General features: G+C 51.5%; 1 protein-coding gene across 1 annotated transcript in view; it reads left to right on the forward strand.

Moving 5' to 3' along the window:
- FNBP1 (formin binding protein 1) overlaps positions 1-23,804 on the forward strand; it is a 108,148-nt gene extending 84,344 nt beyond the window's left edge. The window contains exons 10-17 of the mRNA XM_044269073.1: positions 10,603-10,800; positions 11,867-12,019; positions 17,226-17,240; positions 20,141-20,250; positions 21,576-21,708; positions 22,131-22,252; positions 22,754-22,890; positions 22,971-23,804. Of these exons, the coding sequence (XP_044125008.1) occupies positions 10,603-10,800; positions 11,867-12,019; positions 17,226-17,240; positions 20,141-20,250; positions 21,576-21,708; positions 22,131-22,252; positions 22,754-22,890; positions 22,971-23,149 (1,047 nt within the window). The 3' untranslated portion in view covers positions 23,150-23,804. The remainder of the gene's footprint in view (positions 1-10,602; positions 10,801-11,866; positions 12,020-17,225; positions 17,241-20,140; positions 20,251-21,575; positions 21,709-22,130; positions 22,253-22,753; positions 22,891-22,970) is intronic.
- The last annotated feature ends 726 nt before the right edge of the window (positions 23,805-24,530 follow it).

Below are 24,530 nucleotides of genomic sequence, written 5' to 3' on the forward strand. Positions count from 1 at the left end.
AGGCCCCCGAGCGGAGGTGCGCAATCTTCAAGCGCTGTAGGGCCCGGTAATGCAACGGCGCCGGGAAGACCGCCTGTATGGAGGATGCTAGCAGGCCGATGATGCGGGCTAGATGACGCAGGGACAGGTGGGCACTGGTCAACGCCCGTCGCAGTTCCTTGCGAATGGACCGTAACTTGTCCCCCGGCAGGCTGAGGGATTCCGAGATCGAGTCCACTGTGAATCCTAGGAAGTCCAACTTCTGGGAGGGAGTGAGCCAAGACTTCTCCAAGTTGAGCAGGAAACCGAGCGACTCTAGGAGATCCGACGTCCATCGGAGGTGTTGCAGCAGTGACGATCTGGATTGATGCATCAGGAGGATGTCGTCCAGATATATTATGAGGCGCACCCCGCGACTCCTCAGCCAGGCCATGACCGGACGCAGGAGCTTGGTGAAACACCACGGAGCCGACGACAAGCCGAATGGAAGGCATGTGAATCTCCAGACCTCGTCCTTCCAGAGGAAGCGAAGGAGATCCCTGGAGTGGGGGGCCACCGAGACCGTCAGGTACGCGTCCTTCAGATCCAGCTTCACGAGCCAATCCCCGGGGAAGAGGAGGTCCCGAAGCAGATGGATGCCCTCCATCTTGAAGTGTCGGTACCGCACGATGCTGTTTAGCGCCCGGAGATTGATGACGGGACGCATCTGCCCCCCTTTCTTCTGGACCAAGAAAATGTTGCTTATCACCCCCCTTGAGCGGCCGTGGGCTCTCTCTATGGCCCCCTTGAGGAAAAGGGAAGAGAGCTCCTCGTCCACCCGAGCGGAGTCCGATCCCCTCCGAAGAGAGGCCGGCGGGAGTTGCACTGAGCAAGGGGTGTCTATGAGCTCTATGGAGAAGCCCCTGACCGTCATCAGAACCCACGGGTCTGATGTAATTAGCTCCCAAGCGTGTAAAAAATGCCGAAGTCTGCCCCCTACATAAGGTACCGAAGAATCCCCGTCCGGGGTCTGACTTACCGGATGATTTGCGGGGAGCCGTGTTTCCTCGGAAGGAACGGGAGCGCCATTGTCCCCCTCTGGATGGGAAGAACGTCTGGGAAGACCGCTGGTCTTGAAACGCAGCTCGCTGGGAGAAGGAGCCTCTGGATACACCCCTGCCTCGGGTGCTGGAGCGGCCGGACAGACGGCCCCTGTTGCTGCCGGCCCTGTGAGAGACCCGGCCCTGGAAGACTTTGCGCATAGTGGCCTGCGCCTTGTCCAGAGCGGAAAAAGTGCCGACGAAGCGGCTGAGGTCCTTTATAAAGGAGTCCCCAAAAAGCAGGCCCTCCGCCTCTTTGCCCGTCTCCGTCTGGGCGAGATTAATGAGCTTGGGGTCTATCCTAAGCAGGATGGCCTTGCGCCTTTCCACAGATAGGGACGCATTGGTTCCCCCGGCGATGCAAATCGCCCGCTGGGCCCAGCCCGTGAGCTCCTCAGGGTCAATGTGGGAACCCTCTTGTCTGGCGGACTCCGCCAACTCCATAATTTTTGCCAGTGGACCGAAAATATCCAGGAGCTTGTCCTGGCAGCCTCTAAGGGCCGAGTCCAAGCCCTTCTTGGCATTCCACCCCGACTTAGACAAAAATTGGGTCATCTTTGGATCCACGACGGGCGTGTCGCAGACTTTATGGGGTATAATGGGCCGAGGGCACTCAGCCCGCAGTTTACTGCGCGCCTCCTTGGACAGAGGACGGCGGGCCCAATGCTCCAGGTAACTGCTAATTTGGGAATCGGGGAGCCACTCCGCCGATCTGGGATGGTGGAGGGCCTCAGGATCAAACATGGGAGCCCCGGAGGAATCCAAAGGGAAATTGTCAGCAGAGGCAAAGGAGGAATCCTTAGTTAAAGGCACAGCAGGGGGAGTGGCAATGGGGTCGGAACCCCGAGGGGAGTCATCCTCCTCAGAAAAATCAGTAGCCTCTGCTGGATCCTCCGGGCCCGAACCCAGATCCGAGTCAGAGACGGCATCCGCTAGGGCTCTAGCGTGTTTCCACACCCGCGATTTATCAGCCTGGCGGGGACAAGCTCTCTTACGCGACCTCAGCGCGTCGTCTGGGGTGGTCATCAACACACCGGTCATTGTCTCCTGTCCAACAGGAGGTTCAGCAGCAAACGAGTGCTGTGCAGTCTCAGGGGGAGCAAGTCTGGCCCCAGCTAGGGGGTGTGCAGACAGGGCCTGGGAGATGGTCTGTGACAAGACAGTGGACATGGAACCCATAGCCTGTAGGATCGCATCAGACACAGAGCGCTGGATGAGCTGCGCCTGTGAGTCTGAGCCAGGGAGACTAACATTGCCAGGGAGGGGGGCGGGGGGGGATTGGGCAGAGGGGTCCATGCTGGTCAAGCCAAAGGAAACAGGGTACCTGTAGGAGGAGGGCTGGGAGGAGAGCCGGAGGCAAAAGGAAAGCCGCGCTAGATAACTGAGGGGTTAATCACCCCAGGAGCGAGAGGAGCGGAGCGCTAACACAGAGGAACCGGCAGCAGGCACGCAGGAGACCGGAGGAAGCGAGATCTCGCGGGAACGGGAACCAAAATGGCCGCCGGATCTCGCGAGATCTCGCTCCAGCCAGCCAAAGAGCGCGAAAGTGGGGAGAAAAAAGCCGCCGAGCCGTGCAGCAGACGCGCGCAAGACGGGGGGCGTGGCCCAGCACAGGGGAGGCAAAGATGGCGGTAAGGCTAGCGACCCTGCCAGGCACAAAGGGACCCCCAAGTAAGACTCCCCAGGGGAGAAAGGAGCGGAGAGAGGGAGCGAACGGAGCCCCAAAAGGAGAGGGTCCCAGGGGAAAACGCTGCGCGCGATTAGGCCCCCGAGATACTGGGGCAGGCAGAGGCTGCCCAGACAGGGAAAAAACCTAAGGGGCAAGGAAGCAGGATAAAAGATATATCGCTGCGGCAAACCTACCCCACCTAAAGGGAGGAACAAAAACAAGCCCCAGGGAAGAAAATAACCCGGGGAATAGACAGTAAAACGAATAAAACACTTAGGGAATAGAGCAGTCAGCAGATAAAATTAACATGTTACTTATCTGGTGAGCAGCAAGAAAGAGGAAGTACCACCTTGGACGCAGCCTTATATTGGGGCTGTAGGGGTGGGACGTATGGGTTACTATGGTGACCATTTGCATTTGTTTTTTGTTTCTCCTTGCTGCTATGGTGATCAGTAAAGGAAGAGAAAGCAATATGAAGCCTCCGTGTCTGATGTAAAACTCAGGATCAGTACAGGATAAGTAATGTATGTACACAGTGACTGCACCAGCAGAATAGTGAGTGCAGCTCTGGAGTATAATACAGGATGTAACTCAGGATCAGTACAGGATAAGTGATGTATGTACACAGTGACTGCACCAGCAGAATAGTGAGTGCAGCTCTGGAGTATAATACAGGATGTAACTCAGGATCAGTACAGGATAAGTAATGTATGTACACAGTGACTGCACCAGCAGAATAGTGAGTGCAGCTCTGGAGTATAATACAGGATGTAACTCAGGACCAGTACAGGATAAGTAATGTATGTACACAGTGACTGCACCAGCAGAATAGTGAGTGCAGCTCTGGAGTATAATACAGGATGTAACTCAGGATCAGTACAGGATAAGTAATGTATGTACACAGTGACTGCACCAGCAGAATAGTGAGTGCAGCTCTGGAGTATAATACAGGATGTATCTGAGGATCAGTACAGGATAAGTAATGTATGTACACAGTGACTGCACCAGCAGAATAGTGAGTGCAGCTCTGGAGTATAATACAGGATGTAACTCAGGATCAGTACAGGATAAGTAATGTATGTACACAGTGACTGCACCAGCAGAATAGTGAGTGCAGCTCTCGAGTATAATACAGGATGTAACTCAGGATCAGTACAGGATAAGTGATGTATGTACACAGTGACTGCACCAGCAGAATAGTGAGTGCAGCTCTGGAGTATAATACAGGATGTAACTCAGGATCAGTACAGGATAAGTAATGTATGTACACAGTGACTGCACCAGCAGAATAGTGAGTGCAGCTCTGGGGTATAATACAGGATGTAACCCAGGATCAGTACAGGATAAGTAATGTATGTACACAGTGACTGCACCAGCAGAATAGTGAGCGCAGCTCTGGAGTATAATACAGGATGTAACTCAGGATCAGTACAGGATAAGTAATGTATGTACACAGTGACTGCACCAGCAGAATAGTGAGTGCAGCTCTGGAGTATAATACAGGATGTAACTCAGGATCAGTACAGGATAAGTAATGTATGTACACAGTGACTGCACCAGCAGAATAGTGAGTGCAGCTCTCGAGTATAATACAGGATGTAACTCAGGATCAGTACAGGATAAGTGATGTATGTACACAGTGACTGCACCAGCAGAATAGTGAGTGCAGCTCTGGAGTATAATACAGGATGTAACTCAGGATCAGTACAGGATAAGTAATGTATGTACACAGTGACTGCACCAGCAGAATAGTGAGTGCAGCTCTGGAGTATAATACAGGATGTAACTCAGGACAGGATAAGTAATGTATGTACACAGTGATTGCACCAGCAGAATAGTGAGTGCAGCTCTGGAGTATAATACAGGATGTAACCCAGGATCAGTACAGGATAAGTAATGTATGTGCACAGTGACTGCACCAGCAGAATAGTGAGTGCAGCTCTGGAGTATAATACAGGATGTAAGTCAGGATCAGTACAGGATAAGTAATGTATGTACACAGTGACTGCACCAGCAGAATAGTGAGTGCAGCTCTGGAGTATAATACAGGATGTAACTCAGGATCAGTACAGGATAAGTAATGTATGTACACAGTGACTGCACCAGCAGAATAGTGAGTGCAGCTCTGGGGTATAATACAGGATGTAACTGAGGATCAGTACAGGATAAGTAATGTATGTACACAGTGACTGCACCAGCAGAATAGTGAGTGCAGCTCTGGGGTATAATACAGGATGTAACTCAGGATCAGTACAGGATAAGTAATGTATGTACACAGTGACTGCACCAGCAGAATAGTGAGTGCAGCTCTGGAGTGCACATATGCACTGATCTATAAGGAATACAATATGGCGCCAGTGTTTTTGTAGACAGGCTGTATAGGGGTCGCTCATCCCTGTGTATTCCCGGCCTGGGTCCAGGGGCCTCTTATCTTTGCAGGATGCAGTCAGTGGATTTTCTCTATCAGTTATTTGTGCATTTCCGGGATTTATTCTTACTTTCTGACTTTCTCCTGATGTCCGGCGGTCGTGTCTCCTTCTCAAGTGCGATCTGTGAGAAATGTTTCCAGGAATATTGTCTGTCTAAATAATGCTGCCATATAGTACTGAATAATGCCATGCTCAAACAGCTTCATGTGGTGTACAGGTTATATGGCTGCCATACTGTACCCTGCCGTGTTCCGCTTACAGAGGATTTCACTGCAATAATCCAAACACATCTCATGTATTTTTGTAGCAGGGTTGTCACCGGGCCCCTGTGTATTATAGCAGGGTTGTCACCGGGCCCCTATGTATTGTAGAAGGGTTGTCACCGGGCCCCTATGTATTATTATAGCAGGGTTCTCCCCGGGCCCCTATGTATTATTGTAGCAGGGTTGTCACCGGGCCCCTATGTATTATTATAGCAGGGTTGTCACCGGGCCCCTGCGTATTATTGTAGCAGGGTTCTCACCGGGCCCCTATGTATTATTGTAGCAGGGTTGTCACCGGGCCCCTATGTATTATTGTAGCGGGGCTGTCACCGGGCCCCTATGTATTATTGTAGCGGGGCTGTCACCGGGCCCCTGTGTATTATTGTAGCAGGGTTGTCACCGGGCCCCTATGTATTATTGTAGCGGGGCTGTCACCGGGCCCCTATGTATTATTGTAGCTGGACTGTCACCGGGCCCCCATGTATTATTGTAGCAGGGTTGTCACCGGGCCCCTGTGTATTATTGTAGCAGGGTTCTCACCGGGCCCCTATGTATTATTGTAGCGGGGCTGTCACCGGGCCCCTGTGTATTATTGTAGCGGGGCTGTCACCAGGCCCCTGTGTATTATTGTAGCAGGGTTGTCACCGGGCCCCTATGTATTATTGTATCGGGGCTGTCACCGGGCCCCTATGTATTATTGTAGCGGGGCTGTCGCCGGGCCCCTATGTATTATTGTAGCAGGGTTGTCACCGGGCCCCTGTGTATTATTGTAGCAGGGTTGTCACCGGGCCCCTGTGTATTATTGTAGCGGGGCTGTCACCGGGCCCCTGTGTATTATTGTAGCGGGGCTGTCACCGGGCCCCTGTGTATTATTGTAGCGGGGTTGTCACTGGGCCCCTATGTATTATTGTATCGGGGCTGTCACCGGGCCCCTATGTATTATTGTAGCGGGGCTGTCGCCGGGCCCCTATGTATTATTGTAGCAGGGTTGTCACCGGGCCCCTGTGTATTATTGTAGCAGGGTTGTCACCGGGCCCCTATGTATTATTGTAGCAGGGTTGTCACCGGGCCCCTGTGTATTATTGTAGCGGGGCTGTCACCGGGCCCCTGTGTATTATTGTAGCGGGGTTGTCACCGGGCCCCTATGTATTGTAGCAGGGTTGTCACCGGGCCCCTATGTATTATTGTATCGGGGCTGTCACCGGGCCCCTATGTATTATTGTAGCAGGGTTGTCACCGGGCCCCTATGTATTATTGTAGCAGGGTTGTCACCGGGCCCCTATGTATTATTGTAGCAGGGTTCTCACCGGGCCCCTATGTATTATTGTAGCAGGGTTCTCACCGGGCCCCTATGTATTATTGTAGCAGGGTTGTCACCGGGCCCCCATGTATTATTGTAGCAGGGTTGTCACCGGGCCCCTGTGTATTATTGTAGCGGGGCTGTCACCGGGCCCCTGTGTATTATTGTAGCAGGGTTGTCACCGGGCCCCTATGTATTATTGTAGCGGGGCTGTCACCGGGCCCCTGTGTATTATTGTAGCGGGGCTGTCACCGGGCCCCTGTGTATTATTGTAGCAGGGTTGTCACCGGGCCCCCATGTATTATTGTAGCAGGGTTGTCACCGGGCCCCTCTGTATTATTGTAGCGGGGTTGTCACCGGGCCCCTATGTATTATTGTAGCGGGGTTGTCACCGGGCCCCCATGTATTATTGTAGCAGGGTTGTCACCGGGCCCCCGTGTATTATTGTAGCAGGGTTGTCACCGGGCCCCTATGTATTATTGTAGCGGGGTTGTCACCGGGCCCCTATGTATTATTGTAGCGGGGCTGTCACCGGGCCCCTGTGTATTATTGTAGCAGGGTTGTCACCGGGCCCCTATGTATTATTGTAGCGGGGCTGTCACCGGGCCCCTGTGTATTATTGTAGCAGGGTTGTCACCGGGCCCCTGTGTATTATTGTAGCGGGGCTGTCACCGGGCCCCCGTGTATTATTGTAGCAGGGTTGTCACCGGGCCCCTATGTATTATTGTAGCGGGGTTGTCACCGGGCCCCCATGTATTATTGTAGCAGGGTTGTCACCGGGCCCCTGTGTATTATTGTAGCGGGGCTGTCACCGGGCCCCCGTGTATTATTGTAGCAGGGTTGTCACCGGGCCCCTATGTATTATTGTAGCGGGGTTGTCACCGGGCCCCTGTGTATTATTGTAGCAGGGTTCTCACCGGGCCCCTATGTATTATTGTAGCGGGGCTGTCACCGGGCCCCTGTGTATTATTGTAGCGGGGTTGTCATGTGACCTCGGCCTTGTCCCAGCTGGGGCCCCCTCGCTGATGTACCTGTATCTGCGCCAGGCCTCCGGCTTCCTTCCTGAGCGCTCGGTGGACATTTGTGCGGCGGCTTCTTATCTGGGAAATCCTGCCGGGTGCGGACGCTGCTGAGGAAGTGACGGCGATCGGTGAGGAAAATAACATTGAGCCGGTTTCTGTTGCGCCAGCGATTCCTGCCTTCCTGTTATTAGGTCAGGGGATCATCACCCCCATCATCTGCTGTTATTGTTCATAGTAAATACGCGATCACCTCAGCTGTATGATATGTAGTATAGAGCGGACATGATGTGATGGTCGGGACGCCACAGTACCGCGCTGCTGGAGAGCCTGCTGCCAATCTCCCACATGATCAGCACACGCCTCTCCTGAAATGCTCTGTGCTGCTGTGGCCCTTGTTCCTTCCACAGTGCAGTCCTTTCATCAGTCTCCCTCATGCAATAAGCACAGGATATTCCTTACAGTACCGCAGGGTGAGCGGCGTAGTGGGGACTGTGGCCCCTCATTCCTGTTAGGGCCCCGCAGATGTCCGTGACTAGAGATGTTATGAAATTCATTCGCGCTTCGTTTGGTGGTAAAAGCAGAATTGCGTTATAGATTCCATTACCACGAACCATTACGCAATTCTATGCCTTTAGAGACATTCCGTTATTCATTCCGTCATAAAAGAAGTCAATGGGCAGCTGCAAAACGGATCCGTCCCGCTTCCATTATGCATTCCGTCATAGAACTGCGCCATGGTCCGTGGTAACGGATTCTATAACGCAATTCTGCTTTTACCACCAAACGAAGCGCAAACTAATTTCAAAATATGAGATTCGCTCCTCTCTATCGGTGACCTTTCCAGCCTGTGTCCTGTATGCAGGGGTCTTGTCCCCTTTAAGATGGCCGCTCTCGTCATAACCGCAGAGCACTCTGCAGATGTGGCTCCCGCTCTCCTCCTCCCGTCAGGGGGACACTTGGCTCCACACGGATCTGGACGCATGGCGAGGATGACATCACTGGCGAGGATCCGCAGCGCAGGATTAATCGGCTGCAGAGGTTCTGGCTCCATCACCATCGTCTTTCATCCTCGGGGCCCTTGTCTCATATCCAGCCAGATGACTGGAGGCTCTGCTACTGTCACAAAACCCCAGCAGTTGTAGATGTCGGTGTAAAGACTTTGCTGGAGCTGAAAGCATTAACAGCAGAAAGGGCACGTCCCCTGTGTCCGTGCTCGGCATCGCCCCCTGCTGGGGAGGCGCAGGGCAGGTTGTTGTCAGATGTCAGCTTTTTCTCCGTTCCTGGAGGAGATTGGGCGCAGACCTGGAGGAGATTGGGCGCAGACCTGGAGGAGATTGGGTGCAGACCCTTAGTTTGGCGTTTAACCCCCCCATATGAACAGTTAACCATTACTGCACCTCGAAGAGCCAGTACAACCTCCCCCGGGTCATTCCCAGCAGACGTCTTCCATTCCATAATGACAGGGTAGAGTCTCTTAATCCGACCGCTGTTCGTAAACACGGCGCACGCCAGGCTCCTGTCACCCCGCCGCTCTCCAGCTGTCCTTGAGCACCTCTCCAGGGGGGTGGGGTCCTGGCACTGAGCCTGGCATTGTGCCCTCTGCCAGGCGTCCCGCTATCGGCTGCTCCTCCATGTGTCACATATTACATTCCGCTCCAGTAATGGCTCCTGAACCATAGTGCACGATAAGACCGCCATACCGGGGACTCCTGTGATCAGGGGTCTGTTACCTGAGGGGAAGGTGCCAGCCCTACCCCAGGAGACAGGACATTACTGACCAGCCACGTATAGACCCCCGTGGCCCTCATAGGATTTATTTACATTACATTGCTTCCTATTTCCTTCTTTATTCTTCTCTCCTGCTTCCCTCCGTTTCCTCCTTATTCTCCCCCCTCTGCCCCATTATACCACCACCATTTCTCCTAATGCCGCCATCTCTTCCCATTGCATCGCCTTGTCTCCCCTGTGCACCTCTGTCCTTCCACCTTCATCTCTTCCCTTCCAAATCTTCCCTTCCACCTCTGCCTCTTCCCTTCCAAATCTTCCCTTCCACCCCTTCCAAATCTTCCCTTCCACCCCTGCCTCTTCCCTTCCACCCCTGCCTCTTCCCTTCCACCCTGCCTCTTCCCTTCCACCCCTGCCTCTTCCCTTCCACCCCTGCCTCTACCCTTCCACCCCTGCCTCTACCCTTCCACCCCTGCCTCTACCCTTCCACCCCTGCCTCTACCCTTCCACCCCTGCCTCTTCCCTTCCACCCCTGCCTCTTCCCTTCCACCCCTGCCTCTTCCCTTCCACCCCTGCCTCTTCCCTTCCACCCCTGCCTCTTCCCATCCACCTCTTCCCTTCCACCCCTGCCTCTACCCTTCCACCCCTGCCTCTACCCTTCCACCCCTGCCTCTACCCTTCCACCCCTGCCTCTACCCTTCCACCCCTGCCTCTACCCTTCCACCCCTGCCTCTACCCTTCCACCCCTGCCTCTACCCTTCCACCCCTGCCTCTACCCTTCCACCCCTGCCTCTTCCCTTCCACCCCTGCCTCTACCCTTCCACCCCTGCCTCTACCCTTCCACCCCTGCCTCTTCCCTTCCACCTCCGCCTCTTCAGCTTTTACTTCCATTTCCTTCCATCTCTTCCCCTTCCACCACTACACTTCCTCTTTCTGCCTTCATTTCCTCTCTCTCCACCACCATCTCTTCCCCTTCCACCACCATCTCCCTCCTCTAGCTTTTCATCTTTCTTATCCTTCAGTGTCTCTGACGGCGGTCTCGCAGGCCCTCGTCATCTTCTCGCCGGTTTTACAGCACGTTAGGGCTGAGCTTCTTCCCATCCTCTGCCCTCATGACTCTTCATCCTCTTCCTCAGGACTCCCAGACGGTGATAGAATCCTTCAAGTCCGGCTTTGAGCCTCCTGGAGAAGTGGACTTTGAGGACTTCACCCAATCTATGAAGCGCACGGTGTCGGACACCAGCCTCACCATTACCCGAGCGGACGTCAAGAGCGACCCCAAGATCCCCGGCAAATCCCGCGGCAAACTGTGGCCTTTCATCAAGAAAAACAAGGTACCAGCTTCCTGCGCGCAGAGCGACCGCTCACTACCCGCGCGCTTTATTACTTTTATTACTTTGTTATTTTATTATTTTATTTATTTATTTTAGATTTTCCCATAAACAATAATTTCATCATCTTCATCATTAATTTAGATTAATTACCATTAATGACCACTCTGAATCGGCATGCTAACAGCTCTCACCTCCGGCCGCGGCTCGTGGCGACTCCGGTGGTTGATGGACTCTCTTCTCTGCACTGTATGGCATAAGCCTGGGCCCCCCCTACCCCAGGGCTGAAGGGGTTAATGATGAGTCTCCTCTTCCCCTATGGTGGAGGATGCAGCCGGTGCCCGGATCACGGACGTGTGAGATCATCGGTGTATGTAGTGACCACACCACCCACTTCGGTGATGTCACTGCTATTCATGCAGTTTGATTGGCTGCTGCGTTTAGAGGGGAGGATCCTCGCTTTCTGCCATGGTGAATTTCTGGTTACCTCTGCGGGGAATTTCGGTTGATCTTCCTTTTGCGCGGTGCATGCCGGCGCTCGCCATTCACTGTAGCACTGCAAATGTGTCATGTGGAGGTGGAGTCAGTGATATTATTAAGGAGGGGGATTTAAAGTGGATAAGATATACGAAAACTAAAGTGGGTTGCAGCGCATGCGTACACAGGTTCGTGCATTGCAGGGGGCGCTGGCCTCGGAGGGGCTGCTGCAGGAGCGTTGCATGGCTTCTTGCTCCCCCTGGTGGAGGTCATCGGAGCATTCGCTAACCCGTGTTTGACTCATCTTCTCCTAACATTCTATCGCTTCCTTCCAAAGCTGCTGCTGCCGCCACGGAGTCACTTAGTTTTTTTATTGTTTTTTTTTTGTGTTTTATGTTTTGTATTATTTATTTTCAATTTTTTTTTTGTGCCATTGGTTCGGAATGATTGTTTTTAACCCTCGTTTTGATTTTGTGTTCTTTTTCTTTTTTTTTTTCTTTTTTTCCTTCTGTATCTTTTGATTTGATTTATATTCTGTCACTGCTCCTTTTCTTATACGTAGCTTATGTCCCTCTTAACGTCCCCTCATCAGCCCCCTCCTCCTCCCCCTGCCTCCGCCTCACCCTCTGCTGTTCCCAACGGCCCCCAGTCTCCCAAGCAGCAAAAGGAGCCCCTCTCCCATCGCCTCAACGACTTCATGACCTCCAAACCCAAAATCCACTGCTTCAGAAGTCTAAAGCGCGGGGTAAGTTGTGCTCTGGGTGCTCGCTCCTGCTCTTCTTTTATCAGTCCTGTTTGTATCATGTGACCGCGAGACGCTTATCCTTTGATAAGGTGGCAACGACGTACACTGAGGAAGGCAAGTACTGGGCTGAGCTACTGGTGTATGAGCACATCGACGATCCAATAGATCAGCGGTGACATCACTGAGAATGCCGCCTATCCGTTCACTAGAGATCAGCGGAGACATCACTGAGAATGCCGCCTATCCGTTCACTAGAGATCAGTGGTGACATCACCGAGAATGCCGCTTATCACTAGAGATCAGCGGAGACATCACTGAGAATACTGCCTATCCGTCACTAGAGATCAGTGGTGCCATCACCGAGAATGCCGCTTATCCATTCAGTAGAGATCAGCGGTGACATCACCAAAAATGCATACCTATCCGTTCACTAGAGATCAGCGGAGACATCACTGAGAATGCCGCCTATCCGTTCACTAGAGATCAGCGGTGACATCTCTGAGAATGCCACCTATCTGTTCACTAGAGATCAGCGGTGACATCACTGAGAATGCCGCCTATCCATTCAGTAGAGATCAGCGGTGACATCACCAAAAATGCCACCTATCCGTTCACTAGAGATCAGCGGTGACATCACCAAAAATGCATACCTATCCGTTCACTAGAGATCAGCGGTGACATCTCTGAGAATGCCACCTATCTGTTCACTAGAGATCAGCGGTGACATCACCAAAAATGCATACCTATCCGTTCACTAGAGATCAGCGGTGACATCACTGAGAATGCCGCCTATCCATTCACTAGAGATCAGCGGTGACATCACTGAGAATGCCGCCTATCCATCACTAGAGATCAGCGGAGACATCCCTGAGAATGCCGCCTATCACTAGAGATCAGCGGTGACATCACTGAGAATGCAGCCTATCCATCGCTAGAGATCAGCGGAGACATCCCTGAGAATGCCGCCTATCCATTCACTAGAGATCAGTGGTGATATCACCGAGAATGCCGCCTATCACTAGAGATCAGCGGTGACATCACTGAGAATGCACCCTATTTACTAGAGATCAGCGGTGACATCCCTGAGAATGGCGCCTATCCATTCACTAGAGATCAGCGGTGATATCACTGAGAATGCCGCCTATCACTAGAGATCAGCGGTGACATCACTGAGAATGCCGCCTATCCATTCACTAGAGATCAGCGGTGATATCACTGAGAATGCCGCCTATCACTAGAGATCAGCGGTGACATCACTGAGAATGCCGCCTATCCATTCACTAGAGATCAGCGGTGATATCACTGAGAATGCCGCCTATCACTAGAGATCAGCGGTAACATCACTGAGAATGCAGCCTATTCACTAGAGATCAGCGGAGACATCACTGAGAATGCCGCCTATCCATCACTAGAGATCAGCGGAGACATCCCTGAGAATGCCGCCTATCCATTCACTAAAGATCAGCGGTGACATTCTGCTTGTAGCTCAGCCCTGTAAGCAGCAGCCTTCCCTTTTATTTTCAGATGGGGGGAGGGGGGTTATATTTTTAAGGAGTCACTTCCTGTTGCAAAGAATGATGGTCCAGAATGTAAGGCCCACATTGAATGCCAGACAGAAGTAATGGATAATCAGCTAGTCCCGCCCCCGAGGAGCGGGCTCATGATTCAGTCTTTCCCTGCAGCAACAGACTGGGCCCAGTATATAGCTATAATAGACGGGGGCAGGGAAGCCATCCTGCTCTGTGTGTGGTCAGTACGCCACCCGCCGATGACCGCCAACACTCTCCACGGACGGCGCAGGGAGAGCAGTCATTGGGAATCTCCCTAGTGTATGAGGACAGGAAATGATGGGGGTGGTAGTTCTCTGCACACAGAGCTGTAGTGCCAGCACAGCTCCACGGAGGATGAAAAGGAGAAGCGCAGAGCTCACTGCAACCGACACTGCTACAGCCGTCCGTAGAGGCAGCGGCTTCAGGGCATGCTGGGTATTGTAGTTGTAAAGAACCCCTGACCCCAAATAGTCCCCAAGTTGTCCTCTTCTGTCATGCGTTAATTCTGTCTGATTCTGGGAAAGTTGGTTGCCAACCAATATAGCCGCCATTCCAGCTCCCACTGAGGTGATCACCCAGCTTTCCTGGCTTCTGATTTTTTCACCACAATTCAGAAAGCTGGGTGATCCCCCTATGGGAGGTGTAGTGACGGCCATGCTGATTACCACCCATCATTCCCAGAAGCAGAAAGGAGGAGGACTCCAGGACCCTTTCATGTGTATTGGATCAGAACCAAGATGGCGGCCTCTGCCTCCCCCGTATACCGGCAGGCGGGGCCCCGTGACCACCCTAACACCCTGTTTGCTTTTGTCTTCCCGCTGACTCGGCCGCCTCAGTCTGTGTGTTTTCACAAGGGGATGATGAAGAGGACGCTAGGAAAAGCCACATGCGCCTTTGAGGCTAGGGACTATGTCGTAAGTGACGCGGCGGTGATAGAGCGGCGGCCGGCTCCTCCATTCACTGACAGCGCAGGTCTATCCCTTGCAGCTTTCTAATACACCCTGTGTTTCAATTCCTCACTATTTACAAGATCTCTGCTGGCTGCCAGTGAACAAGCAGCAGCCTCTCTCCCGTCTGGGGGCCACATTGTCAAGACTGGATACAATCGTAACAAAGCCTCTGGGTGTAAAGCGGAAAGTTCCCATTCACTGACAGACAGCAGAGAGAAATTGATATATGAAGTCTATTAGAAAGTTCCAGCATTATTTAGCTATTACTGGAAGGCCCCTCGTTGTAGCCAGATTCCCCAGGGACAGCGCCCCTCCTGCCGGTGGCGGTTTCTGGTATTGCAGCTCAGCCCCTGCCAGTGACTACCAGCAAAGTTCAGGGGCACGAGCTTTGTGATTTTTAAAAACTACTTAGAAATAAAGTTAGTTGCAGTTAAAGTTGCAGGGTGGCGCCATGCCTAGTGACCGCCACATAACGACTCCTCATGGGGCACTGATGGGTCGATTTTCTCTGTCTTGTCCCCTTCAGATTCGCCCGCCATGTCTCCTCCGTACACTGTGGCACCGTCCTGCCGCTTGTCACCGAATGTGTGGAGCCGGCCGGGTCAGGACTATCACTTGAAGCTGAAATCGCTGTCCCACCATGACCGCCACGAGGTGCAAGGTCCTGTAGGGTTCTAGATCCGCAGTCAGTGAGACCCCCGAGCTGTAGTACTGCCTGGGATTTGTAGTTCCTCCGCTGTGGTGTGCTTATGGATGGGAATAACCCCCAGTGACTATCGGTCCTTGTATAGATCTCTTCCTGGGAAAGCTGGGTGCCAAACAATATGGCTGCCTGTGCAGGAGCTTGATGTGCAGTGAGACGTCCCCACCTCTTAGCAATGGTCAGGCACCTGGGAAAGCTGGGTGACGGCGCTGCAGGGGCAGCAGCCATGTTGGTTGTTTCCCAGACTTTTATTTTTGGGGGTAATGTACCAAATTATAGATTCTGTGCCCCCTCATGTTAACCCTTTCTCTGCCCAGATTGGAGACGCGGTGTGCATATCACAGCTTGTTAGATGCGTGTCGGACTTCTGTCCGCCATGTGCTCCCCGTGTGTGGCCTGCATACATTGCTACCAGGACACGAACCTTGCGGTACCGGTGGCAGTGAGGTGCGGGTGGCGCACAGGTGCAGTGGTTGCTTAGTAGGTGATGCCCAGGAAGTATCACATTCCTGCCATGTGTCCGTGCCCATCTCTGTCTGGATCCAGTACTCATTCATCAGGTCTGTGCCAAAGTTCACAAGCAGCGGGGGAAAGCGCTGGAATCAAGAGCAGGCGCCCGAAATCTACCCCACAGCAATATAATGCAGACTATCCCTCCCATCATCCCTGTCCCCAGGAGCTCACACCCTAACCCCTCTATTATACAATGTATCACTCCCATCATCCCTTGTCCCAGGAGCTCACAATCTAACCCCCTATTATACAGTATATCACTCCCATCATCCCTTGTCCCAGGAGCTCACAATCTAACCCCCTATTATACAATGTTTTACTCCCATCATCCCTTGTCCCAGGAGCTCACAATCTAACCCCCTATTATACAGTATATCACTCCCATCATCCCTTGTCCCAGGAGCTCATAATCTAACCCCTCTATTATACAATGTCTCACTCCCATCATCCCTTGTCCCAGGAGCTCACAATCTAACCCCCTATTATACAATGTCTCACTCCCATCATCCCTTGTCCCAGGAGCTCACAATCTAGCGCCCCTATTATACAATATATTACTCCCATCATCTCTAATCCCAGGAGCTTATAATCTAACCACTCTATTATACAATATATTACTCCCATCATCCCTTGTCCCAGGAGCTCACAATCTATCCCCCTATTATGCAGTGTATCACTCCCATCATCCCTTGTCCCAGGAGCTCACAATCTAACCCCCTATTATACAATGTATTACTCCCATCATCCCTTGTCCCAGGAGCTCACAATCTAACCCCCTATTATACAGTATATAACTCCCATCATCCCTTGTCCCAGGAGCTCACAATCTAACCCCCTATTATACAATGTATCACTCCCATCATCCCTTGTCCCAGGAGCTCACAATCTAACCCCCTATTATACAGTATATCACTCCCATCATCCCTCGTCCCAGAAGCTCACACTCTAGGTCATAGCTGGTATCAGGGGCAGCAGATGGGATGCGGCATTCCCGCAGGATAAGCGGCGCTGTGCCCGCTCTCCTGCCGCTCATCCTGTGCCCGTGTCTCCTGTATTTGCTGCACTTACTGTACCAGGCCTGGGCACAGCGCCCCCTAACTGCGGTAGCTCCCCAGCCGTAGTGTCGCCCCCGTCTGTAGAGACAGCCTCACACAGGCAGAGCAATAGGGGGGAGACCCTGCAGACCCCCGAGTGCTGCCCCCTGTGGCCGTCACTGTTTCTCGCCCTGCATCTGCTGCTTCTGATACTTCCAGGTCAGGTTTATAGATGTATTTGCTGTGGCCACAGGGGGGCGCTGCTGCTGCATCAGCCATTCCTGCTCCAGTGGGTAGATTGCAGCTGACACTCGGTGCCAGCAGGGGGCGCTGTGGGTTTGTGAACTTTGGCGCAGGGTATGTGATGTGACGGTGCCATGGCGACATTCACCCTTCGCTGACCTGCACTTTTTTTTTTCCTCTTTCTCTTTTTTTTTTTATTTGATCTCCATGAAGCTTTCTCTGAAGCTGGTAAGAAATGTTTTGGCATGACCCCCCCCCCCCCCTCGCCGCCAATCCGGTGTCCGGACCCAGAGGCACAAGCAGAAGCCCCTCCCACCATGCACAGTGGCCCCTCCCACTTTTAGTAATAATCTCGCTGGAGTAACTTGTAAGTACTTTGCTTTATCTACTCTAGTCACTTTTAAAGCTCCATCCGCAGTTATTTTGGCACTTTGCGCCCTCTACTGCTGCCCTTCCTAAAGAGGACATTTTGTGATGTCATGCATTCTGGGAGTTGCAGTGTTTGTAACCAGCTGTCGGTGCAGCTCTGGATGTGACTGGAGAAGACGACATGCTGTAACCAGCGGCGATTACTGTACACTTCATCTCCCGTATTGCAGCAGAGCTTGCTTTGTGCAAACGCCAAACCCGCAGCACCGCATCAGGGATCAAAATAATCAGCAGCTCTGGATGTGACTGGAGTAGGTTTTACTCCATGTGAGATAAGGAAAGCAAAGTGTTAACAAACTTCCCGTAAACCTGGGGGCCGATCTAGCACTGGCACTTGCTGTCCCTCCTGGTTGTGCCTCTGGTGCTGCCGTCACCCCCTCCCCCGCCTCGTGGATAGATTTGCATGTGTTTGGTGCGTGTCCCCTCCTGCCACTGCTTTGTGTGTACTGGTGTGTCATGTGACCCCTCGTTATCCCTGCAATCCTAAAACGAGCTTGACATTAAACCCCGGGGGTGCGACCACTAACTTGTAACACGCAGGAGCTGGGACTTGTGGTTCCCCATCTACTGCCATTACCTTAGCAGGCAAAATTCTTTTATACTCCTGTCCCTGCCAGAGCTGCATTTACAATTCTTCCTGCTTAAAACGACAATGTCCCAAAGAACTGGATTTATTTTCTGTGCTGCGCACGGGCATAAGACCCTGAACCAGCAGGGGGAGAGGAGAAGCTGTGAATCCTGAGAGCCCCTACAGACCATAAACCTGCAGGAGGAAGTGGGAAAGCAACAGATTTCTGAATGCAGCTCTGGATGTGACAGGAGTAGGACACACATGGCTCATGCAAAGCCCAAGGATTTCTTCAACATTTGATTAATGGTCTCGTCCTGAAACTTCCTGATAGACTTTCTTGCTCTCGCCATCGTCAAGATCTCTGCTTGCTGTCATGAATGTAAAACTTCATGTTTACATCCATCCTGTCTTCTCGCAGCTGAGGGTTTGTTACATTGTCTAAATAATCCTCTGTGAGTGAAACACAGCAGCAGCACACCTCTCTCCTGTCCTGATGGTTTGTTACAATGTATCAGTCTGGAGTCCACAGAGGATTGTCTGCACTGGATACAACTACTGCGAACCTCTAGTGGGTTTCACCCTCTGGATGTTCTCATTCACTGACAGCAAGCAGAGGTCTTGAAAGCAGATTAAACGTAAAGTCTTATTGTTTATTCTACAGCCATTGCCCCTCATAGGTGGTGCTTCCTGGTCACATGACCTGCTGCTCAGGTATACAGGATGTCATGTGACACAGGAAGCAAATGCAGTGGAACTGATATAATGTTATAATGCGCTGTGTCGTGTGTGCGCAGTGTGGCTGCTTTCTGGGCGACCAGTGAGCATCATTGCCCCCATAGGTCCATTCGTGAACTTGCTGCATCCAAATAGCTAATGTCCCTTTAAATGACACTTTTGGCCGATGGTGGACTCTTCTGTCGTACAGGTCACCGCAGGGGGGGGTGAGAATGCAGCGGGTATTAGCGTAGAGCAGAGGCCGGCCAGGAATGTGGTGGGGACGGGAGCCGCATACAGAGACAAGTCCATTGTCCGCCGCCATGCTTTGTGTCTGGAGATGCAGAAGCTGCAGTGTGGACGGGGTGCCACCTAGTGTCAGGAGGCGGTCACTGCACATAATACATTATAAATGTCCACCTTCTTCATTATGAACGTTCTCCCCGAGCGCAGCGCCTCGCACCGCAGACCCTCGTCAGGAGCCCGCCAATCGGGACCCTGTTACCACGTGCCGCCCGAAGGGCAGATTTCTCCTTTAACCCCTTCAGTTCGAGCACACAGCATAGACACTGGGAGGGGTAGGTTCAGCACATCGGCCCTCTGCAGGTGGAGATGAATTATGTATCGGCTGAAGCTGACATGATGCCGACACGGAAATCACCGAAAGGGATGTTCCATTTTTGTGCCCGTTCTTCTACCCTTTAATATAACCTGTGTTCACCCTCTAAAAGAGCTCTGCTTGGTATCAGTGAATAAGAACCATTGTTTTACACTGGTTTAAACGACCTCTCACAGCTGAGGGTTTGTACCCTATGACTCTAGTCTACGACATCTGACGGATACATGTTACCTGCACTGATAGGATTGCTGTGTGTTACCAGGATTGAATGCTGTAACAAGCCCTTGATTGTAGTTTGTTACAATGTATCAGTGCAGGTTAAATATATCACTCTGGAGTCAAGGGTGATTGTCTAGACTGGATACAACTGTAACAAACCCTCAGTGGTGAGTATTAGATCAACACAAAACTCTGAATGTAAACTGCAATATTCCTACTCACTGACAGAAAGCAGAGATATTTGAAGTAATATTGAAGCAAAACACAGATTTGCAGAACTCATCATTATACAGTCATTACCGGGGCCCCTGGTGTAAAGCGAGGCGCAGTGTTTGGGCTCCGGGCATAGTAGCGGTCTGGAGTGGGTTAATACTTTATTCAAATGTGTCTTTCCTTAATCCGTGATTTATTCTGTTACCTCTGGGCAATCAATATCCCGCCCGGCCTGTGGTGTGGTGGGGGCGCTCTCTCCTCCAGCCCTGGTGCTCATTATTGCATGCAGTGCATGGGTGTAATTAGTGCATGCCGCCTGAACGGATGGTGGACATAACTGTGCAGTGTTTTGGCTTCCACCAGGGGGCGACACCGGAGGACTTCAGCAACCTGCCCCCGGAGCAGAGGCGGAAGAAGCTGCAGCAGAAGGTGGACGAGCTGAACAAAGACATCCAGAAAGAGATCGACCAGAGGTGAGAGGCGGAGGCGTCACTGTGCAGAAAGTGAGTGCAGCTCTGGAGTATAATACAGGATGTAACTGAGGATCAGTACAGGATAAGTAATGTATGTACACAGTGACTCCACCAGCAGAATAGTGAGTGCAGCTCTGGAGTATAATACAGGATGTAACTCAGGATCAGTACAGGATAAGTAATGTATGTACACAGTGACTCCACCAGCAGAATAGTGAGTGCAGCTCTGGAGTATAATACAGGATGTAACTGAGGATCAGTACAGGATAAGTAATGTATGTGCACAGTGACTGCACCAGCAGAATAGTGAGTGCAGCTCTGGAGTATAATACAGGATGTAACTGAGGATCAGTACAGGATAAGTAATGTATGTACACAGTGACTGCACCAGCAGAATAGTGAGTGCAGCTCTGGAGTATAATACAGGATGTAACTCAGGATCAGTACAGGATAAGTAATGTATGTGCACAGTGACTGCACCAGCAGAATAGTGAGTGCAGCTCTGGAGTATAATACAGGATGTAACTCAGGATAAGTACAGGATAAGTAATGTATGTACACAGTGACTGCACCAGCAGAATAGTGAGTGCAGCTCTGGAGTATAATACAGGATGTAACTCAGGATAAGTACAGGATAAGTAATGTATGTACACAGTGACTGCACCAGCAGAATAGTGAGTGCAGCTCTGGAGTATAATACAGGATGTAACTCAGGATCAGTACAGGATAAGTAATGTATGTACACAGTGACTGCACCAGCAGAATAGTGAGTGCAGCTCTGGAGTATAATACAGGATGTAACTCAGGATAAGTAATGTATGTACACAGTGACTGCACCAGCAGAATAGTGAGTGCAGCTCTGGAGTATAATACAGGATATAACTCAGGATCAGTACAGGATAAGTAATGTATGTACACAGTGACTGCACCAGCAGAATAGTGAGTGCAGCTCTGGAGTATGATACAGGATGTAACTCAGGATCAGTACAGGATAAGTAATGTATGTACACAGTGACTGCACCAGCAGAACAGTGAGTGCAGCTCTGGAGTATAATACAGGATGTAACTCAGGATCAGTACAGGATAAGTAATGTATGTACACAGTGACTGCACCAGCAGAATAGTGAGTGCAGCTCTGGAGTATAATACAGGATGTAACTCAGGATCAGTACAGGATAAGTAATGTATGTACACAGTGACTGCACCAGCAGAATAGTGAGTGCAGCTCTGGAGTATACCCTGCTCTAGATAAGTTATGTAATATATGCACACAGCTCATGCTTTATATACCCGCCCATCACCTTTCTTGTCGTTACGTTATACAGAGACGCGTTGACGAAGATGAAGGACGTGTACATGAAGAACCCACAGATGGGAGATCCCGCCAGTGTTGCACAGAAACTCATAGAAATCGGGAACAACATTGAGAAGCTGCGGATCGAGGCGCAGAAGTTTGAGGTGAGCACAGAAGCCGTTCTCGGCAGCGATGTTGTGGTCTCAGCTGGTACCTTGTTACGTTGATCTTCTTCTCGGCGCCCCCTATCTGCCCAGTCCTATCGATAACCATTTTGGGAGGTCCTATTACCATGTCTGACCCCCTTTACATTAGGATTCCTCATTGTGTCGCTAGATGGCGCCATATTGTAGGTATATAGTGCCCCCGTCCGGCTCATGTGACCCTTTCAAGGGCAGCGCTTCATACTATGTCACGGGCATTGGTTGTGGGTTGTTTATTGCCCCATGGCGCCATCTAGTGTTCGAGTTCAGTGTTGGCATTTGGCTCGGTTTAACGATGTGTCCGCCATGTTGTCACCGGCAGCGTGTTCTAATAGTCCGCCACCTTGTATGTCATAGCTCTATTTGCCGCTCCCTTCCTCCAGGGCTGGCTGGCGGAGGTCGAAGGACGGTTGCCGTCACGCAACGATGGCTCGCGCCGGCAGAGCGCCCTGTACGAGACCCAGAACACTGCACCAGTCAGTAACTGCGCCCAGGACCGAGAGAGGTACAGTATACCGGGTGTGAGGCTGGGACCAGGACCCTAATCGCCCAATCAGGTGGCAGTACTACAGGAAGCCATGACAACCACAGACCAGGGGCCCGGGGCTCTAATCCAGAGCGACATCTCCCTCCTGTGTATAGCTGTGTGGCAATCGGGGTGGTCACTGCTACTGTCCTTGCAGGCACTCTTACCCAGCTTTCCCAGATTCCTGAGAAGTCAAAGAAACGTGAGGGCCAACCCCTATATGTGTCCGTGTTTGTTGTCACCCAGCTTTTCCAGAAGCAGAGGAGCGAATGCTGAATTAGGTCATTGTTTCCTATGATTATGTTTTAGGTCCATGCACTAGGAAGCCCAGGATGAGCAGAGTTAAAGGGGTGCAGAACATGGACTAGTGGGAGGGAGGTTGCAGGAAGCATGCAGTATATAGTTGTCAGGCTGGTGGCGCCCCCTTGTGGCCGTGAGGTGTGTTGCTATAGTGATGGTATTGCTTTGTCTCTTGAGCAGTCCGGATGGGAGTTACACAGAAGATCTGAGCCAGGAGACAGAGGTGAAGGTGACGCCCACAGAATTTGACGATGACTTCGATGACGAGGAGCCCCTCGCCACCATAGGAACCTGTAAAGCCTTATACCCCTTTGACGGTAGTTTTTGCGCCTTGCCGTATTGCGTGCGTTTTTGTCAGCCGGTGGGATCGGCGCTGACACTCATCTTATCCACCCAGGTGAAAACGAAGGAACCATATGCGTAGCAGAGGGAGAAATACTGAGCGTCATCGAGGAGGACAAAGGTGACGGCTGGACGCGAATCCGGAGGAACGAGGAGGAGGAGGGCTACGTCCCCACGTCCTATATCGAAGTGTATCTGGACAAAAACGCCAAAGGTGCTAAGACTTACATCTAAGCTGCTCTGTGCGGGGGAGGGGCACCGCACCCCTTAAAACCGTCATGGCCGCCTCTGGGGTGTATGAAGAACAGAAGCTGTGATTGGATGAAATCGCTGTGTTATAAGCATAGCCCCACCCCCATAGCCCACCGCTCCGCCCAGTCAGGGTGCCGTACCCTCAGAATCAGCCCCCAAGGCGATGGTTCGTAGACAGTGCGTCCGGGTGTCTTATAGTCCGTGAAATTCCCATTATCCGGTATTTACAGTGGCGCAAATGTGAATCACTAGCACCATTGTTTATTTTGTCATGACCGCTTTTTAGACTCCAGGATGATGAGGGTAAATCAGAAGTAGTCCCGTATCAGAGAATCGGCGTTTACGGACTACAGACGAGATCTGCCTAGATAGCCTTCGCCTCCATGCTTGTTTGCGGGCCCGCCATCTGTGTCATGTTGTGGCTAATATTTTATTTTTTAAAGGGGCGGCTCCGGCCTCAGAATAAATGACGTTATTTTTTATACCAGTCTGCAGATTATTGCATCACAAGCGCGATGTTTGGCACCACGGGGTCAGTGACGCAAATGAAGCCCACCAGAAATGTAATATTTCTAAACTTCCAGAGCTGCACTCAAAATTCTGCCTCCATACAAGTCCAATTTATCAACTTACAGCTGCTCATCGGGCACTTACTGAAATGTAGGCCCCCTCTGCTTGCTGTCAGTGAATGGGATGAGGGTTGGTTACAATTGAATCCAGTTTAGACCATGATCAGACTGATACATTGTAACAGACTTGGCTGCAAGGCGACAGTCACAAAAAATCCAGACGTTGGATTTTGTGTTGTACATAGCAGATATAATGGAAGTCGCACTTTTTCAGACTTATTGCACCTGTTTAGCTGACTAGGCTGGATACAGTTGTAACAAACCCTCAGCTGTGAGAAGTATTAGCTCATTGCAGTTTTTCCAGCCTCTTCTATTCAATGACAGCATGCAGAGCTGGTGCAGCCCCTGTGATTGTTTCCTGTAAGGGGGAGGGGGATTTCCTTGAGGTTTGTCGCTCTCTAACGTATTTCATGTGTGTTTTGTCGTAGATTCGTAGAGGTGTTGCTGACGCAAGGAACCCGGGGCGAGCTTTATACAGGAGGAAAATAAGACCCCCCTCCATAGTTACCTGACCGTCGGAGCGAGTAGTCAAAAAAATCTATACAAAAAGAGAAACCTGTGAGCGACCAGAGATACCGTAAAATGGACGTGGTTATCGCTGTATCCTGGGGAATACCTCCTCCAAAGTTACCCCCATAACTCCCCCACCACATACTGGGAATCCCCCGTATCCAATCCGAGCAGCAGTTTCCAGGCTTTGCCGCCATGTTTAACCAACTTCTCCTCACTTCCTG

The sequence above is a fragment of the Bufo gargarizans genome, chromosome 9 (assembly GCF_014858855.1).
Source record: "Bufo gargarizans isolate SCDJY-AF-19 chromosome 9, ASM1485885v1, whole genome shotgun sequence".
Lineage (NCBI taxonomy): Eukaryota > Metazoa > Chordata > Amphibia > Anura > Bufonidae > Bufo > Bufo gargarizans.